The sequence below is a fragment of the Syngnathus floridae genome, chromosome 1, assembly GCF_059516105.1.
Source record: "Syngnathus floridae isolate MCC-2025c chromosome 1, RoL_Sflo_1.0, whole genome shotgun sequence".
Classification (NCBI taxonomy): domain Eukaryota; kingdom Metazoa; phylum Chordata; class Actinopteri; order Syngnathiformes; family Syngnathidae; genus Syngnathus; species Syngnathus floridae.
In genome coordinates, this window is record NC_142413.1 from 3,751,366 (window position 1) to 3,771,566 (window position 20,201).

Genomic DNA, 20,201 nt, shown 5'->3' on the forward strand with positions numbered 1-20,201 from the left:
ACGCTCGCCCGCAGCCATTTTCCGCCACATCTGGTCGAGGTTGACCCATCCATTGCGGATTTGAGTGAACGAGATTGAAATGAGAGAAGGAGCGCTGATAATGAGCGGAGGACTTGAATGTTTAAGGTTCCTAAAACGGAACCCAGAGGGACACCAACATAGATTTTTTTTTTTTTTTTTATCGTGAGCGATATGTTCCTGAAGTGGGGAAAATCTGCAAAACAATAGATCAATAAAAAAAACTTTTTAAAAAGGGTTTTACAAAATCTGGAGGCCGTTTCAGAGCTTAAAACAAAACTATTTTTTCATGAATCGATACTATTGGTCTGTCCCCACGTTCTGTTATTTTTACACGTTATTAAACATTGTAAAAAATAGCTTGGGAAAGAATCTATTAACTCTCCCGGACACTCGGTTTGATTAATTTCTTCCTCACGCCACAAAGCCGTGTTGTATTATGTCTCAAGATTTAAAGTCTGGGTTTTACGTAAGCTAAGCTAGTTTTGTTAAAAACGTAGTGCAAAATTGCTCTAGAGGCAAATTTCCGCTGTGACAAGTAGATACCTTCGCAATAAAAATCATTGGGGCCTCCTAAAAGCGAATCACGGGTCAGTGTCAAGCCCCATCTGTGTACCTTTTAACACACAGGGAGAAAAACTTTGACGGGCAATGTAAAAGGAAAACACACAAGTTCATAGGTGAAAAGACAAAGCGAGGAGGACGAGGAGGCGAGACGACATCGCGGAGGAGGAGGAGGAAGCGGGTGAAGGTCGACAAAAAAGGGAGACGGAGGAGCCAAGTCGGATCCCCGCCGCAGCCCACCCACACCGCGCAACACACACACAGACTGCGGTCGGCGGTTCACCTGCAGTTCACGATGACCATAACAAGGCCCCGAGGACGAGGGCGAAACCCAAGACGAGACAAGGACGAGGCGAGCGGCCGAGGATGAGGCCGGATGCGGTAACGCCAGGCATGGAGAGGAAAGGCGAGGCGGGAAGGCTCATTTGGAGCGCCGGGAGCTCCGGACACAAATCACTCCCGAAAGTTTGGCGGCGAGTTCACAACCAGGTCAGAACAGGAGCCGGTGCTGTCGAGTCAACCTTTATTGATAATACAGCTAAAACAAAAACATGGAGACAAACTGCACAAAAATTTCAGGATACCTGGCTGCATGCACCTAAAATCATCTATGCAGGTGAACTTAATCCGACTAGTTTGACAGGTCAAATTAAATGCACATTATAGCTCAATTTGCCATTTTGTTTTTTGTGAGCAGTAGCTTCAAGAAGCCTCAAGGCACGTGAGATAAGTTTGCATAAATGAGTGCAACGGAGCGAGTGAAAGGAAGAGGAAGAACTAACAAGCGACACCGGCTTTGGGCCTGGCACGTGGGCACGGTCCCAAAAGTCTTTCCAATGTTTGAGCACTCAATGGGACTTTTGTTTACAAGGCTCGCTCGCTCGCTCTTTGCCGGCGGGCTGACTAAGTCAACTTTTCCACTCGGGTCGAGTTCGCAGACTAACTTTTCCATCGGTGGCTTGATCCACCTTTGCGGCTGCTGATGATGACGCCGACGGAAGCGATGAAGATGAGAAAAAGAAGCATCTGAGGGCAAGAGGAGGAGGAAACGAGGATCTGAAAATTTCGGCACGAACGGAGCGGCGTTCAAAGAGAATAACGAGCCCGTTTGGAGCGTTTCCTCCTCGCCGCAGCGAAACGAGTCGGAGGCGTCACAGCGGGCGTTCGCAACATCAGAATCCATCTCCAATTCGGTGGCAGCCGTTCAGCGTCTGCTGGCTGCTCTTCCTCCGCCCGCCTCGCTGCGTGAGCGCACATGAGAGGAACGCATGAAACAGAAAGAAAGATGAGAGACGCCACGAGGGAGACGGGCGTGACGCAGACGAGACGAGCGCGCGTCACGACTCGTGCCTTCTGATGGGGAGAATTCTCGCCGGGGTCACTCGGCTACCCGGGCCGGTCCAAATGGGCCCACCATCCGCATGGCGGCGTAGTTCTGACACGGAAAACAAAAACAGAACATTTAACTTCCAACTGGGTGCGTTGGGAAGTGAGAAAAGTGTGCTGGCATTTTGTAATGCTGTTTGAATAATTTGTGAGAAGGGCTGCCAGGCGGCGGAAAAGTTCCAATAAATTTTTCTGACTGTTTCATAACGTAATACCCGCTGGCATATTTATTCTTTATAGTCTGCAAAGAACAACAAATATTAGCACACATTCCTGAGTCACTTAATTGTTGAGTTGAACTCTTCTTTGTTTGTCTACATGACTAATATAGTGCCACTCGGTGGCCAAGTTGTGCACACCAGAAAGAGTCGCAATAAAATCATCTTTTCATTGTCATTAATTTTGATTGGTCCGCTGTACGGAGTGATTTTGAGTTGACATTTTAGTGAACTACCACTAGAAAAAAAAATAGTATAGCGATTGGAAAATGAGTAAATAACTTTTAAGTCTCAAACTTACCGGGAAGGAGTAGAGGAAGACGCAAACGAAGAGGAAGATGAGGAAGAGGATGAGGAAGCAGATAATGAACCACTTGTATCGTCTCCACAGGATGAAGCGCATCGTCTTGTAGGGGGACGAGAACCACAGGAAGGAGGTCTCGGGACGCCTGAGCAGACCGCCGGCAAAATTCGTCCTTGTTTTTTACACCAAGTTTTGTTTTCTGTTTGCTCTCACCGAGGTTCCTCCAGGTGGGGGTTGACGTTGGGCTCGTCTCGGCCGAGCCCGGCCGGTCTCTCTTCTTCTTCTTGCTCTGTCACGATCTCCAGAGACATCTCCACCTTGCCCTGCAGCGCCATGGAACGTCACAAACATGTCACGGCACAAACACGTCTGCCGTCCCAATACTTTTTGAAGGGCTGTATATTTGGCATTTTTGTGCGTTGTCATTATCTCACAGCAAGGAGTTTTTGTCCATCCTGCTCACGGACGCAGGGCCACCAACCCTTGACGGTTTTCTGCTCAAAGAGAGACACCCGCGGATCGGCCGGCTGCTCCAGCAGATGCAGGTCGCACTTCTCCGGCGACTTGGCGGGACGTATCATGCGGTTCAGGTCCATCACTAAGTGACCTGAAGGGAAGACAAGTTGATTTAAATTACACCATTTCAAATCCAAACTGCTTTACAGAGCCCAAAAGATCAGCCAACAGTTGACTGTATTGAAAATGAATTCATAGAGCAGCTTTTCTGTGTCTTGTTTGGACAGAAGAGTTCTGATTGGTGAGATGTTGTCAGGTGGTCATAAATGTGAAGGAATAGCGTAGTGTTTTTATGTTTTACTTTTTTCATTCGCTCGCTCGCTGGCCACAGGAATTTTCAAGATGGCCGCCGAGTGGCGCGCCGCTTAATGCGTCCCGACTTGGAAACGTGTCTCCCTTGAAAGGTCAAAGCTGTTTCTGATGATTTTATGGATTATGAAGGAAAATGAGATCAGCGTCAGCCCCTTTTTCCATATTTACGGACCTTTGAGGGATCCCGAGGTGAACGTTAGCGCAGTTTGATCAGGGTTGACGTTAAATATGGAGGCATTGCGGCGTGATGAACGACTGGAGCGAGACGACGCGTCCACTGGAAGTGTTTTTCCAGGGTTCCCGAGTATCCGACGGTAGGAAAATGTCTGACCCTCACACCGAGCGGGAGCATGAAGAAAGGCAGCGGTCGCGCTGATGAGCTGAAGACAGGCCGGAATGGAAGAAATGCTTTGAGGTGGCCGCGCCGCCGCTCCGAGTACGAGCCGAATAAACCTGAGCGACAGGAAACGCCGACATGGTGACAGATCACAATCTGGATTCCTCATCTTCCTCCTCTCGCGTCTCGGTCGAAGGGAGAACAGACGAGCCGAGCGACCCGGTTATTCACCGGGACGAGGCTCGAAGGAGGGCGGAATTTTGATACATAGCTCCGAGGTTATCGACATGTGACTGGCGAGCTCCATTTCGTTCAGGGCCCAATATGAGCTGGAAGGAACTTAATGTCACCCGGCATGAATTCAATGTTTTTCTAAGGTGCTTTAATGGCTCTGGCAATACGGCATCCTTTCCAGGAAGCATTTACCCAGGCCCCAGCAGCTCGGGGAGCTCTACGTTATTGCAGGTTGAAGGTTCAATTCCTGACTGACAGTGACACACACACACACACACGTGATTTACCAAGGTAGTCGTCGAAGGAGAACTTGTCATTGTCCCACACTTGAATGGTGAATCTGGGAGCAAGTTTACTTTCACTTTTGTCCAGATTCCAGAAATGTTCCTGCAGATGGAGACAAGCAGGTCACGCCAGACATAATATTCCACCGTCGACCGTTTTCCTGTCCTCACCTTTTTGTCCACCACGCACAGCTGCTCGGCGGGTAAGTAGAGGAAAGGAAAGACGAATCGGTAGTTGAAGTTGGCTTCCCCGTCCAGCGAGCGGTAGTGGACGTCCGTCTTTTGTTTGTTGTGCTCGTGGCCGTCCAGCCAGCTGAGGGAAAAAGACGAAGAATTCAGCGGGAGATGACACGCGAGTTTCTCGCACCTACCCTTTCACGTAGATGTCGCTCATCTTCTCCCCGCTGATGCTGACGTCGTCGAGGATGACATCGCTGGTGTTCCAGATGATGCAGCGTAGCAAGAACCTGCACATCTATTGATTAGAACAGTGATTCCCAGCCTTAGCCTAGTTCGTCTAATTTTAGCTACGTTTGGTTTGGAGTCCCGTGAATCTTTTCAAGTATAAACCTTGACTCAAAAATGTGATTTTGTGTGAGGTCCTACTTCTTGGCCTTGCGTGGTGTGATGTTGAAAGGAGGTCCAGGAGGTCCCAGAGACTTGGGGAACAGGTCCACCCACATCATCAAACGTCCCTGCACGGAGGGACAAAACAGCCAATCAGACGTGAGCAGGAGACACAAAATATAACAGTGACTTACCTGCTCGATGTCGGGTTGCAGGGGGTTGTACAGCGCCCGGGTCTCGACGTGTTCCGGCACCAGACCCATTTTCCTCAGAATGTGCAGCGAGAGACGCTCCTCGATGGGGCCCAGATGCCGTTGGCACTTGAGTCCGTCCGCTAAGAGGCAAATTTGAAATCAAGTTAAAGCTTTCCCACGCTTAAAAAAAAATCAATTCTAAGATTATAAACTAAAAGTGTCTCACCGAGATCAGCTTTGGTGTACTGCACCCCTCTGAAGAGAACCGTGTCCCTGTGGTAGATGGGCTTCGGCAGGTTCCGCCGCTCGCACAATCCGGATAGCAGCTGTCTGGGGGTGAGCTGGTCCCGCCATCGGTTCACACCCGAGCTAACATAAAAGGCGGGTGATTGTGTGCCCGTAATCATGGTGAGCGGTGGCGTAAAACACCCACAGGCAGTACGACTGCGGCAGACCGCAGCCGGCTCCGTATTTAGACAGGAAGCGGTTCTCCAAGTCGATGACCGTCTCGCCGATCTTCTCGTCTTTGGTCAGCCTGTCGTGGTCGTACAGCGTCACGTGCAGGTCCTTCTCCTGGGGGAGCGAGCAGCTCAGCTCGAACATCCTGGGCAAGAGACGGCAAATGAAAACGGGGGCCAGGTGGCGGCGACGTTGCCTTCTCCACGATGTAACTGCACCTACTTTCCAAAAACAGGCTCCAAAGTGCAAGGGATGTAATTTTCATGATCATTGATGGTCTTCTTTCCGAGTGTGGTCTTCACGTAGGGGTCACACTAAAAAAAAAAAAAAAAAAAAACACAAAAAGATTCAAAGACAATACATCAAAAATGTATTTTTTTTTAATCTCGCAGGACAAACCTTGCCGTTGGCATCTTTCGGTTGAAGTCCTCGAGCCTGGATGACGTATACTCGGACCAAACACTCCACCACGCCGTTGGGAGGAAGCTTCCTAAACTTTCGTGGAGGCGGTGGGGCCATAGGGTCATCCGGCAAGGCGTAGATCTTAAACATACCCTGCCCCGGCACACAACACAAAGATTTTACGGCTCCGGTTGTTGCATCACTACTGGGACACGATGGAGAGATGCTCACCTTGAATTGTCCCACCACCGAAGGATCCTCACCTTCCCCCTGCGTCTTCCCTCGGCGTAGCTTGAAGGTTTGACAGAAATCCGACAGACCCCCGAAGGCCTCGACCTTCTCCAACTCTCTGTCGTAAACCTGAGGATGAGAAAAATTGAAAGCGGGAGAAAAAAAATGGACGCTCAGTTAAGAAAACGAGACTCGCTGACCTGCAAGGTGTCCGAGCCTTGGTCCAGATACGTTCCGCACTTGTTTGTCTCTCCTGTGGAGGCATAAAACTTGCTCCACCAGTCCATCAACTCTTCTTCCTATTGGGGGCACAATCAGAGGTCAATGTTCACCGGCGCCGAATCGTGCACCTGACGGCGGAATCGGTGAATAAATCAAGGAAAGCGGTGCCTCCGGAGATGTCGGAGCGGTCCCAAAGTAGAAGATTAAACACGTTCTAAGTCGCTTGTTAACACATTTCTGCGACTTTTTCCTCAAACCACATGAAAAGTTTGCTCTTGGAGAAAACAAGAAGTCTCTTTGTTCTGGAATGTGCGCTGGCGTGAAAGTAAAGCTTGTAAAGTGCGAGCGCGGCTGCCATGAGTCATGTGAGGCCGCGCTCGCCGTCTTCCATTCTCGACAAATGTTGACTGACGGCTTTCTGCGGTTTGGATGCGAGGCCGTCCGCTTTTTATGTCACTTTTTTTATGGAGACTCATTTTCCCAGTATGAGAGCGAGCGCGTCGTCAAGTTGACTAAAAGTCATCTCACTTTCGCTTTGGCCATTTTTCTCACAGTGCAACTGTGAAAGCGGTGACTACAAAGCGGCACGCACACACACACACGTTTGATTTGGAACCCGCCGTTGCCCGCCCGCCAACCTTCAACCCTCCGAGGAGCGCTAAAAGGCTCATGCGCCACTTTTTCCTTTTGTGTGGGCGCTGCGATGTTGAACAAGAGCGTTCTCATAGCGGGGTGGGCTCAGCGTAGGATCCCCTCTCGTCTGTTTCCCACAAGCCCGCATAAACACCACGACTTTCCGGCATGGCATGGAAAAGGGCAGAACCTGGCGTCTAACTTTGCGCCAATATCGACTTGCGCCGCCATTACTAAAAATATATATTGAAGATATCGAAAGGGGTCAACGATGACGTCGCCGACAGACGATTCTCTGAAAAGCTTCCGAGGCCGAAAGAAAATAGGACACGACGGGTAATCTGGTCATCATCACGACTCATGATCGAGCCCATGAAAGAAGAAGCGGCGGGCCATGAGAGCGCTTTTTTTTTTTTTTGGCTGCCATGACTTATTATCCCTCCCTTTTTCGGCTCCCTTTTTTAACGTCGTGCTTCTGCTTTATTGACTTTGTCCCTCCTTAAGCCGCTCTTTGCTCACTGTCTGCGGTGCAAAGGATCTACAGTGTAGCGGCACTGTTGACTTTGGCTGTAGCCAGACAGAAAGCCAAGCCTTTAATTTGACTGGCTTCAATATCGGACCCTTAATAAAACAAATATCTGTGTTTAGAGAGAAAGAAATCACCCCCAATTACTGGTGAGCAAGGGGACGGGGTGGGGGGAGGGGCAGGACAGGCCAGGAAGTGTACCCGCGCATGCAACGTGAGCGTCAGCGTGTGTAGTCTGGTCCGGGTCACGCTAAGTCTTCTAATTGACCTGGCTTGGATAAATAAAATGGAAGAATGTTACGAGGAGCACGGTCTCCCGCTCAAATGGGGGGATCCGATTTCGCGCGTAACCGCACAGCGCGGCGTGCGGCGCTTCGCGAAGGCCTCGTCTCGCGAGCGCCGCTTCTTTTGCCGAGCCGCCGACCGCAAGAGCACAATGTAAGAAGTGTCGTGTTTCATCCCCCTTCCATCCTCCGTCTTCATCTCGGCGCAGGCACTGTGATCCATCAGTGTCGCGCTGGAAATAAACGCCATCAATAAAAACGTTCCAGCGGCCCGAACGCTAGTTAGCAGCGAGGTAACGTCTTTTGTCTGCCGCTCGTGAAACAGTAGCGCTTAAAATAAAAGTCACAAGTAGAACGTGTGCTTTCTGTTCCGAAGAGCCGACTGACACCGCATTGACATGTTGGCGAACCGAACGGACTCGAAGAAGGCGAGATGCAAGTTTGTTACCCACGTGGAGGCTGCAGCTAGAAGCGGAGAGGTTAATAATAGCGGAACTGGCTCCGTCTGCAAACTACACACACACACATAAAAGTTAGTGGCATTAAACAGTCAGTGCAAACCGAGAAAAGAAATTGCATGGGCAAAATATTTTTGTGATATTATTTGCGGAACTGAGGTGGGCATAAGACACAAATGATTAATTATTAACATCATTACTGGATGATTGGGTAAGCAAATTGAGCGCATTTTCTCCCAAAACAAGAAGGTGTGCTCCATTTGCTGACCTGGACGTCCAGCATGTTTGTGGAACAGACAAATTAGTATTTTGTTAACATCATATTAGTAAAAGCCCACATACGAAAGTGCTAAACTCGAGTTGGGCGACAAAGTGTTTCGTTAGACAAGGACAAGAAAGAACTTTCAAGATGACGCAACCTGATGAGGGATGAGCGGCTCCTCGTCATCCACGGTGATGAAGACGTCGCCGCTGACCAAGCGGGGCATCAGACCTACAAGCGAACACGGCAGAGACGTTGACGACGCGATGGGGATCACACCCCCCTCGCCGTCTCCTCACCTTGGCTTTCGTCCGCCTCCGACTGGTCCGTCTGCCCCGCCTCCTCGTCCTCCTCCCCGGGAGAGCAGCGGTACTCCTCCAAGGAGCGGATGGTGCACTGTCCCACCACGGGCTTCCTGCCAAACTGACGGTTGTCGATGACCTTGATGACGATGGGGGGCATGTAGAGCTCCTCCAGGGGGAGCCTCTGCGACAAGGAAGAACCCAAAGTCAGTCCCTGCCAACCCACTGTGCAATGAGACATTATCCAATTTCACTTGAGTGGAAAAATGAATTTAGGCTACTACAAAAATACACGTTTTGAACTCAAAGGGGCCCCGATTACACGCTGAGTAAGTGAATCGGGAGCGGATCGAGATTATTACCACTGCTCGTTTACCTGAAAGCAGACATACAATAGCTGGCGCGATTGAAAGGGAAAATATGTGAACGTTTCCATCGTGGGGGCTGTGAATGTCACACTGAAGCACCCTGACGGCTGTTTGGGGGAAAGTGATGAGAATGTTTCCATCCGCCAGCGCTCGCTGCCACAATAAGACAACAGCGATCGCGCCGCAGCTGGAAAAAAGTGTGCAACCTTTTCCACATTTTGCTGCGGCTTTTCCAAAGGTGAGATGTAAAGGCAGAACGGAAAGGTCAGTCCCCGCCGTTTGCCGCTTACCACGTCGAGAAAGAGGGTGTTGACGTCAAAGTTGGCCTTCTTCTTCACGCTGCGGATGACGCAGCTTTGGACGGTGGTGCCGCCGCACTCCACCTGCAGGCTGGGAGAGGTAACGCTGGCCAACTGGAAGCTCTTCAGGTTACGGACACCCCATGCCAACACCTACACACAACGGATTATCTTATCGTGGATGTACCTGATCCCAATTTTGACTGCCCCTTCTGACAGAAAAAAAAAATTCAATTTGCCTTTTGGCATCTAAATTTAAAGGAGTAGTCATAAAAAACACTTAGCCGTTCCTCGATGGCGGTTCTCTGCAGAACAGGTTTGATCCCCTGAGGCACCACGAAGACATTGGGCTCCCTCTGAGGGGGTAGGCATGGAAGGTCCGATTCTTCCGGCTGCCAAAAGGAGGCGACATTTGTAAACGATTATTCGATCAACTTTGAGTTCATTCGGGAAAAATGAGTGTTCAATTTGCATACCCATGTCTGCGCGCTGTCACAGAGGAATCCCGGGAACATCAACTGAGGGCGACACAAAGAAATTGTTTTTTTTCTTCAACCCAACATTTCACATTTGTGAGGAAGTTGACATGAGATAATCATTATTTGAGTGTATAAAATGCTTGTGACTTTTTTTGGGTCATACGCCGTAACATTCACACTCACATTTAAACGATAAGGCTTTAATGAAGCTAACATGAATGAATGAATGAATGAATGAATGAATGAATGAATGAATGAATGAATGAATGAATGAATGAATGAATGAATGGTGAACACAGCAGGCCGTACCCCCAAGTTGAACTTACCTCATCTAGAACATGGCTAGAAGCCCCAATGTCAGCCTGAGTGGGAACAAGCAACATTTTAATGAAGAGCAAATCAACCTAAAGACTGAGAGGAAGGCGATGAAGTCACCTCGAGCCCCGGAACGTGATGAACTGCTGGCTGCAGAGTGACATCATGAATCAACACCTCAAACACTTACAACATCCAAAAATGACCACCGACCTTCTCCCGGCGTATGAGCTCAAAAGCTGCCAGCAGTTCACCGGCGTCTTTGTCGGCGAGGCGGATGGGGAACCAGGCCAGGCTGGGCGAGCGGCTCAGCGAGGGCGAGCAAACGCAGCGACCCATGAACTCGTCTGCTCCCTGCGGCGTGGTGTTGACAACCAATTTTGCAATTGGGTTCATTTAGAGTACTCGGCATACTGCGTTTCAACTCACGTATGTGTCCTGGTCGTAAAGTTCCACCACCACATGCGGGGGGCTGGCCACGGTGGCTTCGGGGTCCCCAAAAATCTCCACGTCGTAGAAGATGAGCGTCTGATCCCAGGTGGGATTGAGGGTGTTTCGCACAGTTACCGTCTTCTGGGACTGATGGAGGAAAGACACGATGGCGTAGGGGTCTGAAATTCAAAACAGCGCCATCATTTTTGCGGGCCGAGTGGAGTGTGAGGTTTCGGCGTGACCCCGAGCGCTCACAGAGAGGTACAGTGACGTGCGCGGCTGTTTGTTTTTCCAGGCCGGGGGAAGAGTCTCAGAGGAGCCGTTAGCGCTGGAATCAACTGAAGCTATGTTGCCTTTTTCCCACCAGTGCTCAATTAACCTCCTCAATGACCTTGCATCCTTGTGTCCTTCCTTTCTTTCATTCCTTTCCTCTTTATGCACTCTTCTAATGTTACACACAGGCACTCACACACACACACACTCACAGTACTAACAACTAGACCACTCATGGCCAGCTATTCAAATAGCCCATTAGCTCACGTAAACAGAAATACAAACAGCCCAGAGGTGTTATGCAAGTGTGTGTGTGTTGCAGTAGATGGGGCTTCAGTCACGGCACTTTAAGCTGAGAGTGTCCAGGACTATACCAGAAAAGCTGTCCTTGTCCATGGCCATCAGGTCCCTGGCTTGATACAAGTAGCAGCGCAAGTGGTAGCGGGTGCCCCCTAAAAATAGACAACAACATGAGCAGACTGAAAAGGGCGAAGACACGGTTAGGAGCGGTGACTCACGGTCAAAGAAGCAGGAAATGGTGGGTCTGTTGACTCCAAAGGTGGTGGTGACGGACTTGTCGTCGTGTTTGTCTTCGATGCTGCTCTGCGGGGGTGAAACGAGGTACGGGGTTCAACGGCGAGTTGGGCAATGTGCTCTCCGAGGGCGCTTCTCACCAGGGAACACTCCAGAGCAAAGATGGCCGCCGGGCCTGTCTTTTCCAGGGGCTCCATGCGGCATCTCCACCTGCGCCTGCGGAAGCTGTCCGTCTTCCTCGGCTTTAGGTGGAACCTCCAGCCGAATAGCGAGGTGTACTCCCAGCCCTCCCACATCGCCTCGTCCGGACGCTGCTAAGAGGGAACAGAGGCGGAAAAACTCACAAAGACTTCAAACTGATGCGTGGAAGGCAATGGTGGAAAGCAAACGAGCACTACTCTGTTACTGTAGTTCACCCATACTTGAGTATTTGTTTTTCACTTTTACTCCCTGTATTTAAAAACAGCTTTACTTTCTATTTTAATAATCATAATCTAAAAATAATTTGAATGTTTTTTACATCTTATTTAAAAATTACAAATAATTTGTCAATACTGGTTCACACTTTATCAACCGTCAGCGGATGACACATATTACAAAAGACCCTAAAGAAAATTCTTTATAATTGACAGTACATTTGTCATTTTTACTTTGGTAGAAAAGTTTCCGTCTAAAGTTTTTTTTTTTAAACATCTGTACTTTTAAGTACAGCGCGAGGACTTGGCCACATTCAGTAGCAAGAGAAAAGCTGCGAGTAGATTTGTGCGGCAACAGCGACACCTGGTGGATTATTCCTGTTACAGCAATCAACTTGTTCATTAATGTTGGTGGTGATTAGCGGGCTACCAGTCTGAGAACAACAGATTACTGTGGATTTAAGTCAAGTTTTAAAAGTTGCAATTATTCACCTTTCTGAGCGCATCCATCTTCTGCTGGTCCCGCCTTCTCATGCGCATCCACCGCCTCCGCCGGTTGGTGTGGTACATCTTCTCGGCAGGGACCCACGACTTGGGCCGGCGATCTGGTGGGATGGTGATGCCGTACTCCCAACCTGTACAAAGAACATGACGCCAAAGAAGAGGCGCGTCAAACACGCACCTTCACTGCGCATTTTTAGCAGATGCCGACGCACCGTGATCGTCCACGCCTCTGTTGAGGTCCTCGCTCCACTCTGGCTCCTCCCACACCCAACCCGGAGGACACTCCACATCGTCTTTAGGCACGGCCTTCTCGCCATTCTGCCACACAGAGAATAAAGGACCCCCCCAGCCACAGGATCATTTTCAAAAAAATGTTTTTTTGAGTGCAAGTGGTCTTTGTAGCACATACCACGTCGGTGTAGCCTTCATTCATGCCAATCCACTGGCCACCAGGTAACCTCATCTGGTTTTCAAAGACTTCCTCCGTGTAGGTCATGTGACCGGCATCCGCATCAAACAGCAGTCTGTCATGGGATTGAAGCCAGATTCAATATTTTTTATGTGTTCTACTGTGAGCCATAATGACTTACGTCCTCTCGGGACTTATGTACCAGTCCCCAGCCCAGGTCCAGCCGGGCGAGGGTTTGAAACTCTCCTTGGGCAGTTTTACCCTTCCTGTCACATCACTGAACTTGGGGCAAGTAAGACCAGTCGTCCCCCAGCTGCCCACTAGGGCGAGCCGAGTCTGATTTTCATACTGTGGGTAGAATAAAGTTTCAAAGTTAGCTGTTAGCGCTAACGCGATGAGGATGGCGGTGAATTTACCGTTTCTGCAAAGACGGACAGCTTTCCTTCAGCGTAGACGTTGAAGTGTTTGTCGTCGGCAGCCAGTCCGAACCAAACTTTGATCCTGAGCTGACCGGGAAGTTTGGCCTCTCCATCGCCACCTTGTGGATACTACCACAAAAGGGCAGATATGATAGGTGAGTAACCTTGATTTTTTTTCTGTTTTTACTCGGATGGGAGGGGCATAATCTATTTGTAACATTTTGGTTTTGACTTGTAATATATGTGTCTCGACACAATAAAGAATAGAAAACTTGTTTAGGAAAGAGTTGCTTTTTTTCTCACTTTGAGGAAGATGGTCTGCAGCTGTCCGCAGTGTTTGCCACCGTGACGCTCAGAGTAGAGGACGGTGTGTGCTGGAATGCGATGGTACGCCACCCTCCGTTCACCCTGCAGCATCCAGATCACGATGTCGGGAAGGCTGTTCTGGGGCTGTAGAGAGACAAAATTAGCTTTTCTCGGCAAATGTTTGTCTTTCCCAGCTCTCTTCACGTACGCACCTCTTCAGCCAAGTCCCTGAGCCGGCTGGCCCAGTCCTCTGCCTGCTCCATGACGGTGGAAAGTTCCGTGGCAGGTCCGTGTTTGAGTGCCAGCGCCGCCGCCATGATCTGCTGCAGGTGCAGAGAGCGGATGTGTCGGAGCGAGCGGTCCAGCGGGGTCGCGCACGGCCAGCGTTCAAGAGAGGGCAGCTCCTGACTGCAGAATCCCAGCACGACATCAAAAATCTTTTGTCACCCATCAAATCAACGAGTGGGACAAGCACAGCAACTTGATCTTACCTGCAGTCTATGATCACCTGATCCAACATCTCCACCACTCGGAGCTCCAGCTCGTCCATATCGCTTCCCGCCTTTATTTCCAGCTGCACCCGCTGCAAGTTGGCCTCCTGGAAACACACACACATTGGCATCTGAGCCAACATGACGATATTCCGCAGCCAAACCTCACCAATCGATCCAGCGCGGCCAAAAGCATGTTGAGAGCCTCGATCCTCGGCGCGATATCTTCCCACGCCGACGACAGAACAACCACCGGCTTCACGTTCCCCCACGGGAGGTAATAGTAGTGACAACCTGCGAGACGCAGGAGGACAAGGCATCCGTTTGAAGAACGCGAACGGTCACGTGGGTTGCACGCACGTGACCCACCGTCGAACACGGCTCTGCTGAACTGCGTGGTGGAGGCCAGCGGCAGGCAGCTGTAGTCAAACTTGTTGCCGTAGTTGCCGATGCTGACCTCAAACTGGATTGCGTCGTCAACGTCCTGGAGATGCGTGGCGGAGTAGAACGCCACAAAGAGGGAGAACTTCCTCTTCCGGAGGAACTTCTGTCGAGTGAAAAGGAAAGCAACAATTTGAGATTTTCATGTTGTGTGACTTTTTCTTCGCGTCTGTCTCACCTCAACCACGAGCAGATCATCTGACGGGATGTCTTCATTTTTGGGCTCCGGTTTGTCCACCAGCTTTGTGGTCAGCTCCACCAAGACTCGACCTCGATAGGCCACGCCCTCCCCCTGAGGAAGCCGTGTTAGCGTGTTATATTACGACCCTTAAAGATCAGGTAAGGAATGCATCATCTCTATATCGCAAATTTTGCAGATGGGTAACCCTCGCCTCAAACAGTGGCAAACAATAATAATGTGATTTTAAGAAGATTACTTTTCCGAGGTTCAGGACTTCATGGGGGTCATTGAAGGTGCTGAACTCTCTGGGACTGCCGTAAAAGTTGACAAAACAGGGACCAAATGTGGGAAGGAATCCCAGCGTGTCGTCCACTGTGAACAGACAGACGGAAACTTAAAATGGTGACGAGCTTTAGCGCACGGGAAATTGACAAGAGGACAGCGGACGTACGGCCAGAGGGGACGCCCCGCGGGGTCAAGTCGTCTGAAGCGTGGACAGGAAGTCAGAAAGGCAGATAGAGATCGAAAACAAGAGAAAAAGAAGTTTTTCAAAGTCCCAAAGGATTAGTTGAATGCGTAAAGGAAAAGAATTGAGCAGTGATGGAGAGATGATTAAGTGCTTATCCAAAATGCAAATACAAAAATAACTACTTGCCACTGTTACACAGATGTAAATTTTGATCGATTTTTCCAAGATGTCAGCTGGCGTACATCTGTTCGCTATGCACTTTGGGTAACCACAAAGTCTACTTGACAAGCCAAGCCAATGTTTCCGAAGATTTATTGAGCCAAAAACGACACAAATGTTTCAAGCACAACTCACCCTCAATCTCGCCTCCAGGTGCGGAAATCTTGGACATACAGAGGTGGGCGGTGCCGATGACATCATTATGACTGGCTCGGTCCCTAAACAAAAACGGAGGGAAAAGAAAATATCTTGACGTGATTTACAGATGCAAATGTAAATGGTCCGAATCAAAATGTCAACCAGTCAAGAAGTCGAATCCTCATCTTCTCACACATGGACGGAAACTGAGTGGAAGGAAAAAAATTGTTGAACATCTCCTCAGACTTCAATCACACACACAAGAGGTCTCACCCGAATTGGCATCGTGAGACTCTGGTGCCACTGCGGATTGGCATTCTTCTCCAGAACCTTTGTGCAGACCTAAATAGAAGCAAACGTTAAGTTTCAAATATGTACCGCGGCACATCTGCAACGTGGCGATGAAATCATTGTCGGAGGCGCGTACTGTTTTGCCGGCAAAATGGATCTCCACCAGAGGATCCACCAAGTTCTTCCTGTTGCTGTCGAATCCAAAAATCTGCTTCACTCCATCCATGAAGGCGTCGTCCACTGCGCACGAGAGGATGTCAGCTGACAGTGTCCGCGGCCCATCCATGGTGCACACGACTCACTCTGAGGAAGATCCTCGGCCCTGAAGACCCTTAAAGTGAAGGCTGCGCCTCTGAGGGACAGGCCGGCGGGTCTCAGAAGGTTCCCCTCGATGTCCTCCTTGTCCTCCACGCACTCGCGCTTATCTGCCTGAAAGTCCAACGCAAAGAATCAATCTGATATGTTGAGATTTAAATAAAAAAAGGACTCGGAATGAAAATAATGTGGACAGCACTGTCTTAAAGTGACACGTGGCAGATAAGAGCAAGGTCATCAATGCGTTGGCCTCTCACCGGCGGCTCGTCTCCGGCGGCCAACACCCACAGGCTGACTTTGAGGTAACCTCGAACCCCAGCAGACAGGTCGTCGGGGTCACAAAGGAGCAGCCACTTCCTCAAGTAGCAGTGTCCTAGCAAGAGTAGACATGGGTTGCTTATTTCACGTTGGCTGACTCGGGATGAGCTCGTCGCTACTCACGATGCTCGCTGTAGATTGCGCCCACGTCCAGCTGTGGACACAAGCACGAAAATTCAGTTTTGACACGGCCTCATTTTTGACCCCACCCTGAACGCTCACCTTGAATTCTCCGATGACGGCGTCGGTTCTGAGTGAGCGCGAGTCGCACACCTGTGGGGCCACACGTCAGTTGGGAAGGGTGGGAGAAACGAGGACGAGGTCCACTCACCGTGATGAAGATGGGTTCGTCAAACATGTCGGACGGCGTTTCAAAGAAGTTCAAGAAAAAAGTCTGCACACAGGAAATGCGCTTGGCATGTATTTAACGCGTAGTAAAATTGTTTTCTACTGTAATACAAAAATAATATTTTATCATTGAATGAAAAAATGAATGGTTAATTTGACCACCTCATCAAAAGCGGGGTTGTTGCCTTTGCGGATGCGCGTCCTCCTGCTCTGCCCTGCTACCGAAACTTTGACGACAGGGTTGATGTTGACGCCCGGCAGCTGTCGAGCCTGGATGATTCTCATGCGAACCTGCGCAGGTAACGTAAACGTAAGAACAAGCCACTAGAGGGCGCTCACGTCCTCTTTGCGTACCTGAATGTCCTGAGGCTTGTTAGCAAGTGCTTTGGGACGACTACTGGCACCCCTACGCCTCTTCTTCAGCCCTCCGTGAGTGTTGTAAGACGGCGGTGAGCGTTTGGGGGTCTGGGCGGCGGGCGAATCCTGTCCCTGATGCCCCTGGGGGCCGACCACAACCATAGAGCGCCCGTCGTCTGCACCCTGCTCCTCCGGGACCTCCAGCATGATCATGCTCTCCGTGTCCTCCTCGCCCAGTGTGTCCAGGGAGATCACTGCATGGACACACATCAATACAAAACTGTTGAACAACAGGCGACCGGCGCCCCTTGTGGGTGGGAGTGAGACGTGTTACTTGTGACAGTGTCCATTTCCACATTGGGGTTGGTATGAGGCAGGGGCTCAGGCAGCGAAGGGGACTGGAAGATGGGAGCTGATCCTGGGGGAGGGATGTAGGAAATCTGCAAGGTGAGTGTAGCCTAAAAAAAAAAGAAAAAATAATCACGTAAACTCATGTTTATTGCGAACATTTTACTGAAGCGACAGAGAAGATGTCGCTGGCTCACTTCACTAAAGTTTCGCCTAAATAGGATTCATGTGCTAGCGGGACCAAAATCTAGCTGGGGAACACGGTGACATCCAAAAGAATGTTGAGAAAAGCATTGGGCCAAACTCTCTCACCCCCGTGTTGTTCCTCTTGGTGTCCAGCAAAGAGACGGTGAAGGAGGCGGCGAAGTTGGGAGAACTGAGCACGTCCCTGAGGGCGAGCCGACTTTCACCCAGAAACCTGCAGACAAGCCATCTGTGGAAATATCTGCCAACATCTGGGTGTCGTCCAAGCTAGCATTAGCTGCAGTCACCTGTTCCTCCCCATCTTCTCATGGTCCTTAACGACGCAGTGAAGCTCAGCTCCCGGGTCCAAAGGAACTCCCTTAAGATCCCATTCAAAGCCCTGCAAGTGAAAGTTCGTAGCTGTAAATTAACACGATGGCTTGTTGAGTTTCGGGTTTGCAAAGTTCTGAAGAGCCCACCTCGTTCCAAACGGGATTGGGGTTGTTCTTGATGACCTTGGTCTTCTTCTTAGACCCTGAAGGAAGTGAGAAGACATCATCATCTATAATATATGCACCTTGGTACACGGAAAAGGCTCATTCTTTTCTCCTGCTTGTTTGCTTTCCTGTTTTTGGCGAGAACACGCACACAAACACCACGTAAGCGCACCTCCGCTCTCGGCAGATATCTTAACAAAACACCTCCGCCCTTCCTCGGAAGGGTCAAGAGGGTGCGCTTAGAATCCATCTCCCGAGAGCCAACGTTCTGACTTGACGTCTCCGGGACGGGAAGTGGCACAGCGTCAACTTCCTGGCGGTTTCAGCTTGGCACGGGTTCACGGGCCGAGAATAGACGGAGACCGGAGCGTGGCGCCGTGAACCTTTTCTATTCCGTTTTCCTGTGAAAACGTTTCAATCACATCACACCAACTCGGTGCGGTACGAGGACGAAGGCGCTCATCATCGGCATGCCATACTGCAGGAAATGGCGCTAACACAAAGGCAGGAAGTTAATAGAAGCGTTCACCTCATAAAAACTAGGACACTACTTTGTGGAAATATGACAGCAGTTTTAAAATTTGGAGCTTCAACCGCGACAGTACCACAAGTCCTATATGTCAACCATGACTCAGCATTTTAAAGATGAGCAAGCTTTAAAGGAGACAACGCTTCCCCTCAAGTCTCCATCCTCTTCTTACCTCGAAAGGTGACACTAGCCAAGGGGTGCGAGTGCCTCAGGTTGTTGGCCCGCTGAACAACACAGCGCAACATGGTCGAAAAAATGAGTTGGCGAGTACGATGCTACAGATCGTTACATCAAGATGACGAAAAATGACAATCAGCAAAAAACAAACTAACAAAAAACAATCAATTAAAATTAAACCTTGGAGATGTTCACATAAAAAAAAAAAAACGTGAAAGAAAATTAATAAAGAACCCAAAGGAGATAAGTCCTCACTGTGGCAGCTTGTCCCCAAGACTGATCCCACTCAGAGGAAAAGTGGGTAACAATCAACTCACACACATACACACACACACAAACACACACACACACCCCTCACATCCAGAGGAAATCCCAACATTTCCTGCTCTCTTTTCCTCGCCTGTCTCCTGCTTAACTGCAGTGCCGCCATCACTTTTTATTTACTGATTTTATCTGTGTTTGTATATTCCTTCACACAACTTTCTCTCCCTGATTACAAAAACGGGAAAACATTGTCGGGGAGCATGAATCGGCAGCGTGACCCCCACCCAGCCCCCTCCCTGGGGGGACACTGAAGCCAGCTTTCCAATAATAGCCTCTCAGCTGTTTGGCAGGAGGGGGAGGAGTGCTTTGATCAATTCTAACACAAATATTAACAATGTCTATCTTTCATTCATATTTCACACCTCCATCATATTTGCCAGCTGTCTCAACCACGCCCTTACCTTCATGGGTGACGGTGCAGTAGGCGTCGCTGATGTCGTCATCCGGCGTATGCAGGCGTTCTGCACACAGAATGAAAACACGCAGCATGACAAACACACACGATCACAACCGAACCGTGTTGGAATATCCAAATGCGGTCCTGATAGCGACTGTAAGGGAGAGAAAGCAACCGACTGCTGCTGCTCTAAGCTGTCTCACTTTGCCCAGCATACACCCTCTGACACACATACACAACAGTGGATTTTATTTTCAGACCACAAGTGCATGCACACACCAAAATACCAAACACACGCAGACTGAGGTCAGACTTCACCAACCGTAATAGAATTTTTTTTTCAAAAATTAAACAGTAAATAATATACAGGGATGTACAAGTACTAAGTTGTGGTTATATTTGGTTTATTATTTACGTTATTATATATATATTGTTTTAGCCACAACGATCATCATATCTCAACCCAATGGATTTCTAACTGTAGGTAATTGTCAAAGTTAAAAGTATGTTAAAAAAGGCACTCGGAAATTTACCTGTCAAGTGTGCTTGGGCACAGAAATGAGACGACAGCAATGAGGAAAAAAAAAAAAAAAAGCCAGCAATGAGCTTGTACTTAAATTTTACTTTTTATTTCATATTGTCAAGAATATTTTCCGCACAATAAAAACTGCTTACTGTACAACCACATAAATTGTCGTTATTCAAAGTTTG

General features: G+C 49.3%; 1 protein-coding gene across 4 annotated transcripts; it reads right to left on the bottom strand.

The window, feature by feature from the left end:
* Positions 1-1,088: 1,088 nt before the first annotated feature.
* Positions 1,089-19,712, bottom strand: dysf (dysferlin, limb girdle muscular dystrophy 2B (autosomal recessive)). Of its 4 annotated transcripts, none has more exons than XM_088368833.1 (57): positions 19,495-19,712; positions 18,046-18,101; positions 17,875-17,966; positions 17,696-17,801; positions 17,370-17,493; positions 17,033-17,289; positions 16,841-16,969; positions 16,662-16,724; positions 16,553-16,603; positions 16,454-16,484; positions 16,270-16,385; positions 16,000-16,126; positions 15,834-15,937; positions 15,680-15,748; positions 15,569-15,612; positions 15,404-15,486; positions 14,837-14,952; positions 14,578-14,691; positions 14,328-14,505; positions 14,128-14,252; positions 13,959-14,065; positions 13,680-13,875; positions 13,465-13,611; positions 13,159-13,290; positions 12,924-13,090; positions 12,743-12,857; positions 12,546-12,651; positions 12,322-12,464; positions 11,554-11,727; positions 11,398-11,482; positions 11,254-11,331; positions 10,604-10,785; positions 10,388-10,528; positions 10,295-10,324; positions 10,186-10,221; positions 9,857-9,898; positions 9,670-9,772; positions 9,288-9,532; positions 9,090-9,188; positions 8,711-8,897; positions 8,569-8,642; positions 8,144-8,203; positions 6,227-6,325; positions 6,027-6,155; positions 5,793-5,948; positions 5,616-5,707; positions 5,368-5,538; positions 5,161-5,303; positions 4,935-5,074; positions 4,780-4,868; positions 4,545-4,640; positions 4,345-4,486; positions 4,177-4,276; positions 2,925-3,097; positions 2,704-2,813; positions 2,488-2,635; positions 1,089-2,017 (listed from the first exon to the last, which is right to left on the bottom strand). In XM_088368833.1, exons 1-57 carry the CDS (start codon positions 19,580-19,582, stop codon positions 1,961-1,963), a joined length of 6,567 nt encoding a protein of 2,188 aa, XP_088224959.1. In that variant the 5' UTR covers positions 19,583-19,712; the 3' UTR covers positions 1,089-1,960. The 4 variants fall into 4 exon arrangements, with proteins under 4 accessions (XP_088224959.1, XP_088224968.1, XP_088224975.1 ...); XM_088368842.1 differs by lacking the exon at positions 9,090-9,188 and adding an exon at positions 15,032-15,064 and having other exon boundaries at positions 9,372-9,532; positions 19,495-19,711; XM_088368849.1 differs by lacking the exons at positions 8,144-8,203; positions 9,090-9,188 and adding an exon at positions 15,032-15,064 and having other exon boundaries at positions 9,372-9,532; positions 19,495-19,711.
* Between the last annotated feature and the right edge of the window lie 489 nt (positions 19,713-20,201).